The sequence below is a fragment of the Pteropus medius genome, unplaced genomic scaffold, assembly GCF_902729225.1.
Source record: "Pteropus medius unplaced genomic scaffold, Ma_sr-lr_union100, whole genome shotgun sequence".
In the NCBI taxonomy this organism is placed as follows: domain Eukaryota; kingdom Metazoa; phylum Chordata; class Mammalia; order Chiroptera; family Pteropodidae; genus Pteropus; species Pteropus medius.
The window spans coordinates 2,881,290-2,896,650 of NW_024354503.1; the positions used below are offsets into that span (position 1 = coordinate 2,881,290).

General features: G+C 46.5%; 1 protein-coding gene across 2 annotated transcripts in view; it reads right to left on the reverse strand.

The window, feature by feature from the left end:
• TCEA3 (transcription elongation factor A3) overlaps positions 1-15,361 on the reverse strand; it is a 33,582-nt gene that overhangs the window by 2,811 nt on the left and 15,410 nt on the right. For both annotated transcript variants that reach the window (XM_039854966.1, XM_039854964.1), the window contains 4 exons: positions 9,575-9,738; positions 9,384-9,440; positions 6,351-6,505; positions 1,391-1,537 (listed from right to left, as the gene is read on the reverse strand). In XM_039854966.1, the coding sequence (XP_039710900.1) occupies positions 1,391-1,537; positions 6,351-6,505; positions 9,384-9,440; positions 9,575-9,738 (523 nt within the window). The remainder of the gene's footprint in view (positions 1-1,390; positions 1,538-6,350; positions 6,506-9,383; positions 9,441-9,574; positions 9,739-15,361) is intronic.

The following is a 15,361-nucleotide window of genomic DNA, read 5'->3' on the forward strand; positions in this document are numbered from 1 at the left end:
TGATCTCTCTTCTTTTGCTTCAAGACTCATCACCTACAAGAAGTATGCTCTGACTCACCTCTGAACACACCCTATAGGATATGCCTCTCTTGTGCGAGCTGGAAGCACTCTTAGAAATCACCTAGTTCATTCTTCATTGTACAGGTGGAAGAATTGAGAACCAGGGAGGAAAAGAGATTTGAAGATCATTGAGACTATTTCATGTTTTCTAGTTTCTCAACCCCTTAACTTTATTCAGGTAATAGGAACTGGGTTTCCCACAGCAAATCCTTGGAATTTCCAGATTTAATTTGTTCTACTTTTCTATGACCAACCCTGGATGGCCATGACACATAGCATGTTGTTACTTTGCTGACACTCGGATATGACTGATGTCAGATGAAAGTCTGTGGGGTTGGAGGTAGTCCCCTGGCTAATGAGCGAACCCAGCAGTTAGCCAAGAGAACACAGCTTAGCACAGCCTTGTCACTGAAAAGCCATAACATCTGAGAAAAAATAACATTGTGGTTTCTCTATGCAGAGAAAACATTGCTAATGGGTGATGTATTTCTGGTGGGAGATGAGACACAGGAAGCATATCCCTCCACATGGAAGTGTGCTTGGAGCAGGGCAGAAGCTTCCACAAACATCTCCAAATTCCTGAATCGAAATTCTCTGAGATGACTCCTGCATGGCAAGGCCGAGCATATGTCTACTGTAGCCACTCGGCCTTGTGCTCTTGATAAATCTTTCTTAACAGATGGAGGAATGAATAAAATTCTAGAATGACTAGGTGCCAATTAGAATTTAAGAATATTGGTGGCGCAAGGGCATAACATGTGCACCCTGAAACAGGAGGTGGTTCCTTGGTTTTAAGTCTTCCAGAGAAGGTGGTCTCCACAGCCCTCTGTGGCTCCCCACATCTGGGCAATGGTCTTCATCCTTAGGATTCGGGCTAACTCCCTTAGGCTTGACACACCAAGTTGGCTGTATTGCAGTCAGAAAGGTCTGAATCTGGATTTATTACTATCGCTGCCATTGACTATCCTTGCCATCTTGGACAAAGCTGCAAAACCAGTCCCGTCTGGGCCTTCGCTTCCCCATGTGTCAAATGAGGGAGCTGAGTTTTAGACTGTTATCTTTCCAACCATCTGTGTGACTCTACAATTCTGTGTCCTGTGAATCTTGTTCCCCTTAATCTTGCTTCAGGCCTGGCCAGAACATACTGGACAAGTCTCATAGACACAAACTTGGGTGATCGTACATGCAGAAGAATATTTTCTAGAAGCCACAGGTGCATCACATTGTCAATTAAGATCTGCCTTTCTCTGTGCAGTCCTTTCCCCCTCTGGCTCCTCCCTGAGCTCTCTCTGGTTCTCCACCTCTATGCCTCTTAGCCTTTCTACCATACCTGGTTGTAGGTACAGTTCTTTTTCTTGCATTTGCTGCACTGGAAGAGGTCAGTGGTGGTGCCGCCAGTCTTGGCCATCTGGTGCTCACGGATAGCCTCCTGAGTCATGGCATTCCTCAGTTCCCGCAGCTCGTCACTGGCCATTTCCTGGAGAGAAACAAGTCTGCCCTTCAGGCCTGGGGAGTCCCAGGAGCCCTGCCCTATGCCTGGTTTCTAGAGCCTGAACAGAAGAGGGGAGAACGTGCTGGATTGAGTACAAGGAGCTGGAGGGAGGCCTGGACCCGTGACCCTTCTCCAGCTCGAAAAAGGCTATACTCGAAAAGTCCCCGCTCTGCCTTTGGGTGGAAGAGCAAAACTGGGGGCTCTGCTTGGGTCAAGTGCAGAAGGGCATGGACAGGAGAACAGAAGGCAAACAGCTCCCGCCCCAGGATCAACACTCTAGTGCAGTGGTCCGCAACCTTTTGGGCACCAGGGACCAGTGCTCCTATGAAAATCTAATGCCTGATGATCTGAGGTGGAGCTGAGGTGGTGATGCTAGTGCTGGGGAGCGGCTGCAAATGCAGATGAAGCTTTTTACTTGCTCATTTGCCACTCATCTGCTGTGCCGCCTGTTTCCTAACAGGCCACGGACTGGTACCAGTCCGCAGTCCAGGGGTTGCGCAGCCCAGGGGTTGGGGACCCGTGCTCTAGTGTACATTTCCTCAGATCTGGTGCTCACCCTGCCTGCCAGGACCTTGAGTACCTGCCTGAACTTTCCTGCTTGAGCCGACTTGACCACTGACCAGCCGATCTAAGATAGTCCCCTGTCCTTCCAGTCTGGACTTGACCCAGGGCCTGTCTGAGCTGCAATCACTGTCCAGCCCATTCTGCCTTGTGGGAACCTTTGTCTCACTATGACTTGTTGCTGCCGTTCCCATCCTCCTACAACCTGAAGCTCCTAGGTTCACACAACTAACTGCTCATCTGTGCTTACAGAACATCTTCAAGTTCCTACAGAACAGTCTCATGTCTTGTGTCAACTTACTGCAGACATTTAGTGTCTGCATTGTCTAGGTCTTGCCCTTCTTTATCCATCTCCCTGGCCTTTTGGCTCTCCTTAAACTTCAGCCAGAGGAGAACAGAGAAGAGGACACTCAAACCAAAGAGAGGTCTAGCTAAGGTTGGTTTGGGGGTAGGAGGATGGAAGAAGCTAATGTTAAAATGAGGATTTGATATTAGCTAAACATTTTTATTGTTGCTATCTTTCCTGACTCCTTAAACCATGGAGAACAGAGCTGGCACAAAGGTTAAATGATTTTAGTGAACACTAAATCTGATGCTGACTGCCGCATTATAACCACTTGAGCTTCTTGATAAAATGCAGATTCCTAGGAATCTAAAATTCAAAGGGCAGACCCAGGAATGTACATTTTTACTAGTGCTCCCAAGTTATTCTGGTACACATGAATGTTTACATGCTACTGTGGTAAATTCAAGGAATAGGTCCTAACCAACGGCAGGAGTTTATAGAAAAACAAGTCAATCCAACGCCATCTGAGCAAAAAGAAGCTGATTTTAATCTGGGGAGATTTTCCAGAGAATAATGCATTCATTCATTCATTCAGTCTCTGTTGGATGTCAATTTATTGAATGTCTTTAACTGCATTGGTGAGCTGGTAAACTGGCTTCAGCCATAGGGGTGGCTGATTTGCAGCATTTACCAATTTCCATGGTGTATATACTTCCACCATGGCCAACTTCAAGCTACTAATTTGATGTATCTGAAGGCAGAGTTGGGAATAGCTACACATAATCATCTCTTGAGCTGGTAAAAGCTGGCTTCAATATGCCACTGCCTCTAAACCCTCAGGATTCAGATAAGAAGATTTGGTTCCTGTCCCCAGGTAATGCTAATCTGGTGGCATAACCTCAGCTAAGTATCAAAGCAAAGGCATACAAAATGCAGGGAAAGCCCCAGAGTTTGGGAGCTAAATGCTTAGGGGCAGGGAAGGCTCATTAAAGAAGCTGACACCTTAACCAGTCTTGAAAGATAAGCAGGAATTCCTAGGGGAAGACAAAAAGAATAGTGGAAGTATAAGATCAGAGGCTAAGAATAACATGTTTCAGAAGGGTATTTGGAGTGGGTTCAAGGTGAGGAATGTGGGAGACTTGGCTGGGGGTTGGATTGTGGAAAGAGAATCTTGTGTGCCACCTAAGAAATAGAGAACAGGAAAAAAATCTATCCACTCACTCACCAATCCATTACCTATCTCTGCCCTGACTCATTTAGACGGTGCCAACATCAAAAATACATGGAGTAAGTACAGTAATATAGAAAATAAGGTAGAAAACGAGGAAAATAAAGGTATGAAGTGATTGAAACTCCTCACATTGTCAACCCTCTTAGAGGAGGGCCCAATTGTGAATTCGATTAATATTTGTTGAGCACTTATGATGTGCCCGGCACTGGTGTCAATACTAGGTGACCAGTGAGCAGACAAGATCCCTCCTTTTGTGGGGTTTGCGGCATGCCCACTCAACAGCTCTAATGATATCTCAGAATCTACTCCTTTCTTTGATACATCTGGGTAGACAGGAAAAGAGAGAATGAAGAATGAGGGCCTCAGGTGAATAAGGAAAGAGACACGAGAAAGAAGTTAGCGAGACACAGGGATGCACAGAGGGACGTCCATCCACACAGGCATCTGTTGACTCAGGCTTCCCCCTGACAGGAGTCCCAGTTCTCTGTCCACAGCTCCACAAGCAGCCCAACCCCAAGCTGTTATTTTTCTTATTGGAGCAAAAATGGCCCTATTTTTCTTATAGAAACTTCCTGCCTAGGGCAAAAGATGACCCCAGGAAGAGGATCTCCTTGGCATCCGTTGCCTGGGTTGCTGGCAGAGGGGTCCTTGGTGGCTGGCCCTGGCAGTCCCTGTGGACAGCCTACTAGATTCTTGGCTTATTCTCCTTGGCCTGGTCAGCCTCTTTATGGGCCTGGGCTGGTCAACTGATTCTCTTGCCCTGTTCCAGTGAACAGTCCTGGGTGGGGCCTGACTTCTTCCATGTGTCTGGCTTGGCCAGTTGCTTTCCTAGGACTTCTGGAGCCCGTCTTTGTCCTAATCCAGACCTCCATCTTCTGGAAACTTGCTGGATTTGGCTCAAACCTGTGTCTACACCTTTTTCTTGGTTCTCTTGGGCCTGGTTCCCCAACATGGTTCTGGAATTGGCTGTAAGACAGTCTCTTGATAGCATTCTCACTATATACACACAAAGAGAGGCAGAAGGACACCAGAGCCACAGAGTGAGGGACAGAGAGAAATAAACACAAGGCTGGTTTTCCACAGCTTCACCTTGCAGGGAAGGAGAATACACTGTAAAGCCAAACTGCAATTTGTAACTGTAGGCATATATTGTTATTTACCTAAAAAAGTCAGATATTTTAAATTAAGCAGAAAGATAACCTTGGTCCACTTGTTCCAAGTTTTCCATTTTATTCTAAAACCAATATTAACTTTCTTATCTTGGGTATTTGAGGAAATCAGTGAACTCTCTCCTCAGAAAAATATATATACACACACTCTATAACACATACACACCTACATACACCGACATAGAATAACCACATGTATACACTAAATATGCACAGACATACTAAACACCAAACACACACCACACACATACCACACACATCAGACACACATACCACACACATAACAAACACCCAGAGGCACACTCTTGCCAAGTTTCAGAGGATTCCCAGACACCCTGAGGCACACCGAAACTCCGGGATGCCATGCAGTTCCCTTCCCCTTCTCTGGGCCACCTCCGCTTAGTAGTGCTTTGGCAATGCCATCTCCAGGTGCCTGTGGGAAATCCCTCATTAGCTCTGGCAGTGAAGAGCCGCTCATACCTGAGTGTGTGCAAAAGGTCTTTCCAAGATGTAGACTCTGAAATAAACAGCTCTCAGTTCAAATCCTTGTCTGTCACTTATGAGTTGTGTGTGGCCTCAGTGTTCTCATCCAGAAAATGGGGATAATATTTCTTCTTTCATAGCACTGTGCTGAGGGTTACATGAAATGCTGGGTGAATGTGCCTATCGTATACTAATTCTGGGGAGGGCTTTTCATGTATTAACCTTCTAAACGCTTCACGTATATTAACTCATTGAATCTTTCATGAGATAGCTATTCTTATTCTTGTTTCACAGATGAGAAAACTGAGGCACAGAGAGGTTAAGTAGCTTGTCTAAGATCATGCGGGTAAGTGCCAGAGGCAGAATTCGAACTCAGGCAGTGTGGCACAGCTCCAAAGCTCCTAGCCACTACACTCTACTTTCTCGAACAGGCTCGTTCCCTTTCCTTTCCCTTACTGACCCCTTTAAGCTGGGTCCATCCTTCCTTCCTATAAGTTCTCGTGATGGCTCAATCATGGCACTTACCACCTGTTTTATACAACTTTGTAAGTATGCATGTCTCCCCACCTTGCACTGTGCTCCCTGGACAGGGACTCCTGTTCAGGGTTGGGCCCACAGCTGGGTAACGGGACATAGGCCTGAACAAGGCGGAAGATGGAGGCAGATAACAAAGCAGTGAAGAGCAGGTGCTCTGAGGCCAGATAACTTGCCTCCTGGCTTCGGTATTTTCTAGTTGTGTGTATAGGTAAATCAGTTAACTCCTCTGAGCCTCAGTTTCCTCATCTGTAAAATGGGGATAATAAACATTTCTACCTTAGTTGGTGTGAAGAAAGAATTGGCCAGTGAACCTAAATTGTTTAAAATAGTACTTAATATGCATTAGCCATGTCCATGATCCTGATGGTCCAGAAGCTTTGAGACACGAGGAGTCCGAGAAGACGGTCTGGCTGTAAGAGGCCCCTGGCTCATCTTCATGGAGCCAAAAGCCACCGCCTCTCAGACCTGCACAGAGCTGGAGGAGCCTGGCCTCCCGCCCCACAGTGCAGAGGTCCCAGCCCCAGGCCTCACCTCTGCTGTCATCTTGGCAATGAGCTCGGCAGAGATGGCCCCACTGAGCACGTTCCGCCGCAGCCCGGGGTTCCTGGGGTCCTTGAGATTGCTGATTCGGCTGCGCACACGGTTCCGGTACTTCATGTCTGTGCTCTTGAGCTCCTGGTAGATATGTGACACAGTCAAGGGCCAGCCAGCCACTCACGGAGGGGCACAGAAGGAAGGGGAGACTCTCCCTGAAGCCCGAGGAGCCCATGGCCATCTCTTCCTCTCCTTGGACTTGTACAGGGGTCGGGTGCTTTTGTGGCCTCTGACTCTCCAAGTGTGGGTTTCACTTGATATTTGGGATCAGCCAACATACCAGGGACAGGAAACAGCCTCCATGGTGAGATCAGGTCACAGCAAGCACTCTAGTGTCATGGACTCTGGGTTTGCCTGAGCCTCTTGTGTGACCTCAGGTGAGTCGCATGACTTCTTTGTGCCTCGGTTTCCTTATTTATAAAATACAGGGCTGTTAGAGGATTCAGTGAGTTAAGCTACATGATGCGCTAGCATGGTGTCTGGGACATATCGAGTACTCAACATTTAAGGGCTGTTAAGATGATAACAATGAAGATTACCTCTAGTTATCTAGAGGTTGTTGAGTCCAGCCGGCAGAGGAAAACATAAGATTAGGAGCCACATGTTTCAGGCTCTAAGAAGTACTGCAATAAAGAAATCGCTGAGTTTTGTTTAATCCGGTGCTCCCAATTCTCTAGTAATATACCCTTTTCTGTAGTAATACCTATTACCATCCCCTGGACTCTACTTTGGGAATTGCCAATCAGAGTTATGTCTCTCATTAATAGATGAGGAAGCTGAGGCTTAGAAAGGGTGCAGGCCCTCACTCAAGGTCACAAAGCAAATTCCCGGCAGAAACAGGGCTGGAAGCCAGACCCCCTCCTAACGGTAATGCTCTCTCTCCACTCACCCAGCAGGAAGTTGCCCCTGGCCACGGACCACAGTGAGTTCTCTGTCCAGATGCTGCATCCCAGACAAGCCTCCCACTGCCTCCTCCCTTCTCCATCCCTAGAGGAGCTCAGGGAACACAGCCACATTTTCTTGGTCTCCTAAGCCAAGCAGAATCAGGAAGACGAAGCCTTTGCTGGGAAAAGCCATGTACGAGAAAGAGACTGAGGGGAGGAATGTGGAAAGTGGAAACAGCTGACTTGCTAGAAGTGGTGGGAGGGAAGTTAGTATTGTTGTTATTTTTTGTTATTGTTTAATGCTGTTTGTACAATAAAAATGTAAAAAAAAAAAAAAAGAGTGTGCCATAATGCAACGGAAAGCCAAAACATTTGTTTAAAAATCTGTGTTTAGGATAACTGAAGTTGTGCATCTGCTTGGTATGAGTGGACAGGTGGGCTGGCAATATCTCCATCAACCTCTTCCTGACTCTGTGTCCATGCAGGGGAGGAAGAGGTGGAGCACAGACGGGGAGAGGGAGGGAGGGGGTAATGACCTCTTAGAGGAGCATCTGCAGGTCCTACTGGCTGCCATGTCACTCCAAAGAGAATAGAGCTTTTTTTAGAATACAAAGCATTCAAGTCCCTAAACTATTCTTCCCCTGACTTCCCACCTCGAAGAACAAAGAGATAAAGGGTTGATGCAGCCCTGATTTCCTCTCCTTCAAAAGAGGGACAATCAGTGGAGGACGAAAAGGAAGAGGGAAGGCCAGGAGTGGAATGATACACTGAGCCATCCACCTTTGTTTCAAACTGGGCTTGATGGTGGAAGGGAACTGCTTGGAGGAACAGCTGTTCCAGAGAAAACAAAGATGAAGAGCTTGTGCTCTTTATTCTGAATTCATGAAGAATTATGAAAATGTACTCAGTGAGGTGCTGGCTAGCTCAAGACATGCTGGTTAATAATTAAATGATGGTGGTGAGAACATCCCAGATGTGTTGAAGGATATTAGATTGGGCCTCAGACAGGCGATGGAAGCAGTTAAGTTTGTTTTCTGCAGATTGGCCCCTGCCCTTCCTCAACCCCAGCTGGGCTCCCTAGGTAGAGCCCAGGAGGCCTCAAAAGGGTCACTCAAATCCCAGTGTGACACTCAGACCCCCTCTCTTCTGGGGACTCTGTCCCCCTCCCTCCATACCTCTTTGACATGCAAAGCTTTGTTTCCAGTTAAAGAAATTCTAGCATTCACTCAGTGGGGCACAGTGCTGAGGGATTTTTTTTTTTTTTTTTTTCTGAAGACAAAAATCTTTTGGTGCAACAGGCCCATATTACACAGGTGGTCACCTCCTCTGTCCACACAAGGCCTTTCAGATAGTGGGAGAATGGGGCATATGCAAAGAATTCGGGACGTGGAATCCAAAGACCAAGGTTTTCAGTCCAGCTCTGACACCCAGTAGTTCCTGAGTCTCAGTTCCCTCCTCTGTGAAATGGGGACAACAGCCCCCTGCATTACAGATTGTTGTGAGAATTAACAGCGGTAGGAAGTGCTGGCTGCCCAGTACTGTGCCTGGTCCATACTGGAAAGTAAAAAATGGGACCTGTTATCTGCAGAGGCTGGAAAGAGGGGAAAGGCTGAGCATGAGAAATGCTGTCCTCTCTGTCTACTCAACTTTTTGATGTCACAACCTAGGCATGTTACGACACAACCTGTCTGGCACAGCAGTTGAGCCCTCAGATTCTGGAGTCATACTTTCTGGGTTCAGATTCCAACTATGCCACTACTATTCGCTGTGTGAGCTTTGGCAAGTGACTTGACCTCTCTGAACCTTGCTTACCTCACCTGTAAAATTGGATTAGTGAGGGAAACTTCCTCATGAATTGTTCTCAACACTGAATGAGGTACTGCTCATAAACAGCCTAGCATGAGGCTGGCCGGTGCAAGACTTCATAAATGTTAGATAGAATGAAGAACTCTGGTTCTGGGACAGAGCAGGGGGCTGTCCCTGGGCCCCTTTGCCCGGTCTGCTCTCTGTCCTGTGTCCCCTGCCTTTGGGAGACCCGCTACTGCACAGTCCAGGCACCCACAACCCCAGCACACCTCAAGGATATGACCTTCAATTTCTGATGCCATCTTGTCACAGTTGACTCCATAGTCCTTGTAATCATCTAAAAGAGATTTGGGAAACACAGGCATCAGCACATATGACCTTAGCAGTGAAACCTGCTTTTACCAGGGAGAAAGACCACGTCTCATCTGCCCTTGGGAAGCCCTTCCCTCTCCCCATCTTTGGCTCTCTCACCATCTGCCTTCAAGGCTGCTGAGAGCATCTCCACACACTTGTCCCGGACAGAATCCCCTGTGAGATAGCAGGGTGCCAGGAGGCAGATGGAGGGGGCAAAGGTTGGGCTCGAGGGGCTGGTGGGTGTTTTGGGGGTCTCCGCTTTCGATTTGCTGCTGTTTGATCTGAGGATGACAATAAGTAATCAACATTTTGACATTAAGCAAATAAAGCATTTATTGAGCAACATTCTAGGTGTTTTTATGGATGATCTTTAATCCTTATAACAACCCTTCGAGGTAAGTACTATTTTAGGCACTTGATACGGATCATCTCATTTAATCCTCATAACAAGCCAGTGAGGTTGTTCTTGTCTCCATTTTAGAGTTGCATTTTAAAGTGCATTTTAGAGATAGATGCATTTAAAGGTGCATTTTAAATAATATGACTCAGGTCACCTATGTGGAAACCAGCAGAACCAGAATTAAAACCCAGGCAGTTGAACTCCAGGATCCATACTCTTAACCACTGTCCCCGACTGGTTCAGAACAGTTTAACAATGCCAAAGACTCCATGCTAATCCATTAGGCACTGTGCTGGCTGCTCTCTCTTTATGTTCTCATTGAACCACTTACTCTTTCATTCAATACATATTTATTAGGGACCTATTCTCCAGGTACTGTGCTAAGAACAAGGGATAAAGCAGAGAAGTCAGAAAAGCTCCCTCCCTCAAGGAGCTTACAGTCTAGCGAGTAGTGAATGTACCTCCATTTAAGAGGGCTGGCTTTTACCATGTGCCACAAACTGAGCCAAACACTGTCAGAGCATTTTCTAATTTAATCCTCACAGCAGTCCTAGGAGTTCAATACTGTTATCATCCCCATTTGCAGAGGAGGGAATAAATCTAGAGAGTTACACTGGTGATCTGAATTCAGATCTGTCTGATTTCAACACTTATGCTCTTAACTCCTATGATACACTGCCTACGAATGATTCCATTTTGGTTTTGGCTTAGAAAAGACAAACAAACAAAACGAACATATACATATATATGCATATATACACAGATGATTGGAGGGATACCTGTGTGTCTTAGTCTGCCTGGGTTGTCATAATAAAGTATTTGATTGGGTGGCTTAAACAAGAGAAATATGTTTCTCACAGTTCTGGAGGCTGGGAAGTCTAAGATCAAGGTGCTGGTCAGTTGGTTTCTGGTGAAAGTTCTCCTTCCTGGCTTGTAGTTAGCCACCTTCTCACTCTATCCTTACATGGCGGAGAGAGAGCCAGTGAGCTCTCAGGTGTCTCTTCTTATAAGGACACCATTCCTACTGGATCAGGGCTCTATCCTTATGACTTATTTAACCTTAATTACCTCCATAAAGGCTCTACCTCCAAAAACAGTCACATTGGGAGTTGGGACGTCAGCCCGTGAATTTGGGGATGGGGGTCACAAACATTCAGACCATAACACTAAGTTAATAGTAATTCTCTCTGCGAAATGAGATTATAGATTTTTGTTTCTTTCTTTTGTTTATACATATTTTCTTCATCCTCTATAAGACTATATCTACTTTTATAATGAGAAACTTTTTTTTTAACATTTGACAATTATGAGCAGTAACTCCATGCCGATGGCTCAGAGGCTGTCTCCTGTTCTCAAGGAGCTGCCAGTAAAAGGTGAAGCAACCCAAGTGTCCACTGTTAGACGAATGGATCAACAAAATGTGGTATATACATTCAATAGGATATTATTTGGCCATAAAAGGGGGTGAAATTTTGAAACATGCTACCATATAGATGAACTCTGAATATCAGTGAAATATGCCAGATACAAAAGGGCAAATATTGTACGATTCCACTTGTACGAGACTCTTAAAACAGTCAAATTCATAGAGACAGAAAGTAGAATGGTGGCTGCCAGGAGCAGAGGGAGGGGGAATTGGGAGTTCTGGTTTAATGGGTACAGGGTTTCAGTCTGGGGAGATGGAAGGGTTCTGGAGATGGATGGTGGTGGTGGTTGTCCAATAACATAAATGTACTTAATACCACTGAACTGTACCCTTAAAAATGGCTGCTCCCATAAAATACGTAAATTTTATGTTTTATATATTTTACCACAATGAAAAAATCTATGTAGTAAGTTCGATGAACAAGAGTAGCCGGAAACCTGAAATATGTAATGATAACTAATCTGTTTTATATATTTGGTAAATCTTAATTTATTTAAAATGATAGAACATTTTTTTTCTCATGCTAAAGAAAAGTTAAATTGGCAAATCTGATTACATAGATTTTACCACAATAAAGTACTGATACACGCAGCCAAAAAAGTGGGCCAAGGCTCGGACTCCAAATGTTATTTGGTCCCTTTTGGGTTCTCGTGGGGAGGGTGCTGGATGGCAATGAGAGGCATCCCCCAGGATGCCGGTGGTGGCCCATGACAGTCAGCATCATGACACCAGACTTGACCACATGGCTTAGGAAAGGTCAAACGGGTCACACTATGGTGTAATTTGGTCCAAGAAATTCAGGAAGAGATGGGGAGTAAGGCTGGCCACTAGAGGAGTAGAAGGAAAAAATACATTCTCAGCAGAAATGTGAGGAAGCGTGAAAGTCCCCCGTTTACATGGGCAACGTTGGGGGGCTCAGGGCAGCTGGAGCATGAGGGTGGGAGTGCCGGAGAGAAAGCTTGTTAAGGATGCTAATAATAAAACCCACTATTTATTGCCTTTTGCTATTTATTCCTCCCCATAAGCCTGAGAGTCACAAGTTGCTGGCTACATTTTACAGACGAGAGGATGGAGTAGGGGTGATAGTTGCCCAACTCCCTCCCTTTGAGAGCTGTTTCTGCACTACTCTCAGGTGGGGGCCAGGTTGTCAAGATGTCTCGGCCCTCATCTCTTAGTTTTTCCCAGTCTTCTCTTTCAGTAACCCATCAGGACTTGCTAGCCAGGCCTCATGCAAAACTGACTCATCAGAGTTGAGGAAATTAGGGTCCCTCCTCCACTCCAGGGTCTTACACTGAACCCTCGTGTAAGGTCCCAAAGGGCAGCTGCGTTTCCTACCTCCAGGGGGCGCCACTCACATCGTCACCTGGGTACCTCTTGGAGTTGTATGGGATAGGAGCACAGCTGGGATGGGAGCACCACACAGCTCTAGAGCTACGGATATACTTCTTCCCTTCAGAAAGGTGATGCTGGGCTTCTGGAAAGTCAGGTACAAAGTTTTGTATCTGAGAGTGAGGCTGACTGAGTAGCCCAGGCTTCCCAGTGTTAAAGAGAATCCCATCCAACATCCTGCTGAGCACTCTTCAATGGATTCTGCTGGCGACCTTCTCATCCCTCAATCCTTGCTGTTTGGCCTGACCTTGGATCCCTTCTCTTATCACATATGTCCTTGGAATTTTGTGTCCCCTGGAGCCTTAAGATTCTTCAAAGGTGTCTCAGTACTGCCACAGGAGTGGGGTGGGCTGGGGAGGGAAGGCTCTGCTCTTATTAAGTTTACATTTTGAATTTCCAAAAATTTTGTCCAAAGGGATTCCTAACTTTTATTTACTTGTTTTTAAATGTCGTTTGAACATTACTGCTTTAGACTAACTTACCCTGGACTCTACCCAACCCTGCCTGACAACTGGGTGGCCTGGCAGCGGGCACAGGGATGGGGGAGCTGCAATTCAACCAGCTCTCTCCTGGAGTCAGATTTCAGCAGGAGGGAAAAGCGTGGGTGAGGGACAGCTGGGAAGGGTATAAACTCAAGAGTTTAGGGGCTGGCTGCCACCTAAATGAGTCTCCCTATACCCAGCCGTGGTCCCAGACACTGGTCTCCCCTGCACAGCCACAAGAGCCTTGAACATGGTCTCCCTGCATCCTCTCGCCCCTTTATAATCTACTTGCCACACAGCAGTTTGGTGGGGGCGGGAGGGCTTTCAAAAACACAGCTGAGCCCGGCTTCCAATTATTTTCAACATAAAGTCAAACTCCTCACCGTGGCCTCCCAGCTCCTCTCCATCTGGCCCCTGCCCCTGCTTCTGCCCCCATCCTGATCTCATGCCATGCTCCCCTCACTGTTCACTGAAGTCCCCACTACCCTGATGCTTTCTGTTCCTTAAATGCACCTGTCCTCCTACCACAGTACCTTTGCACGACTGGCCCCTCCTCCTGGAAGGCTCTTCCGCCTCCAGATTTTCCTATGACTAGTTCTTTCCTACCAGTCAGGACCCTGCTTAAATATCATATCCTCAGGGAGGCCTTCCCTCAACACCCCAGCCAAACAGACCGTCCCTGCCCTGTAACTCTCTAGCACATGACCTAATTTCTTGCATTCATAGCACTTATCCAAGTCTATAATTAACTTGTTTATGTGTTTATAAACATTGTCTGCCTCCATCTCCAGATTACAGGTTCCACAGCATAGGGACCCCATCGGCTGCTTCGCCACTGTCTTCCAGCACCTGTAACAGTGCTCTAGGTAGATACTTGATGAATCTCTGCTGATGAGTGAATATAGGATGCGTTGAGGGAGCTGGCCACAAAGAGATGAACGGTACATCCAGGGGGTCTAGACAGAGCTGAGCTGTGTGATAGGTCCTCTTTGGAAGGCCAATGGCCCCACTCCCTGGGCTTAAAAGAAGGATCTCTCTCTGAACCAGCGTTTGTCAACTATGACCTGGACCAACTCATCTCCACAACTATGATGGAGCCCCAGATTCTTCCCGGTGCTGCCCCTCACTGACATGTGTGCCCCATCACCACGTCCTCGATGCCTAGGACTCAGCAGTGCGGAATCGCTGGGGGAGCCTGAGGATGCTGCTTGGAAGAAGGCATAATAGCAAACAACAATAATAATGTCATTTAGGGAATGCCTAAATGACATTGAAGTGGTTCCAGAGCCAAAATCCCAGGTTCAAGGCCTCACTAACACCACCACTTTGTACCTATGTAACCTTGGACAAGTATCTTTACTTCTAGGTACCTCAATTTTCTCACATGTAAAATGGGGATAACAATAATACCCATAGAATCATTGAGAGGACTAAAGCACCTAAGAGAATTCTAGTAATGAAGTATTAGGCAATTTACGTAGATTACTACATTATGTGTATCACTAAGCATCACTAAGCATTTTGCATTTATTGAGCACTTACATGGGCTGAGAATAGTGCTAAGCATTTCATTAGCTTATTTGATCCTCATAACAACCTTGAAAGGGGGTCATAATTATCCCCATCTTACAGATCAATGGACTGAGGCTCAGGGAGCTGAACTGACTTGTCCAACTAGCAAATAGCAGAGTCAGACTACAAACCTAGGTCTGCCTGCCTTTCAAATTCAAACATATCTCACCATGTCTCTAAAAGTCCCCTTGCCCAGGCAAGGCTAGGCTGCTTGCTGCATTTTCCCCCTATCAGACTGGCAGGGCACTCCCAGCCCCAGTCCTTCCTCTTGGCTTGGAGCCGGCTGACTGACTGGAATTTGTTTCTAGGTGGCATTTTGGACAGCTACACTCATTTTGTTTTCAATGCACAGAACTGGGAACTGAATCAAATGCAGAGAGGGCATCACTGGCAAGGGTGGAGGTGGGGGTTGGATTAATCACAGCTTTCTTCTGCTCCCCGAATGTGCCAGCACCAGCCTGTGGTCTGATACCAGTAAGCCTTAGAAAATTCTCCCGCTCCAAGTCAGAGCACAGGCACCTGGAGTCCCTGCTCGCTGCTCCTGTGCGCCACCTTGAGGGCATTTCATTTACTGCACCGCCAAGCTGGCATAACGGGGAGGTGAAAAGTCAACTCATTCCCATGGCTGGAGTCTA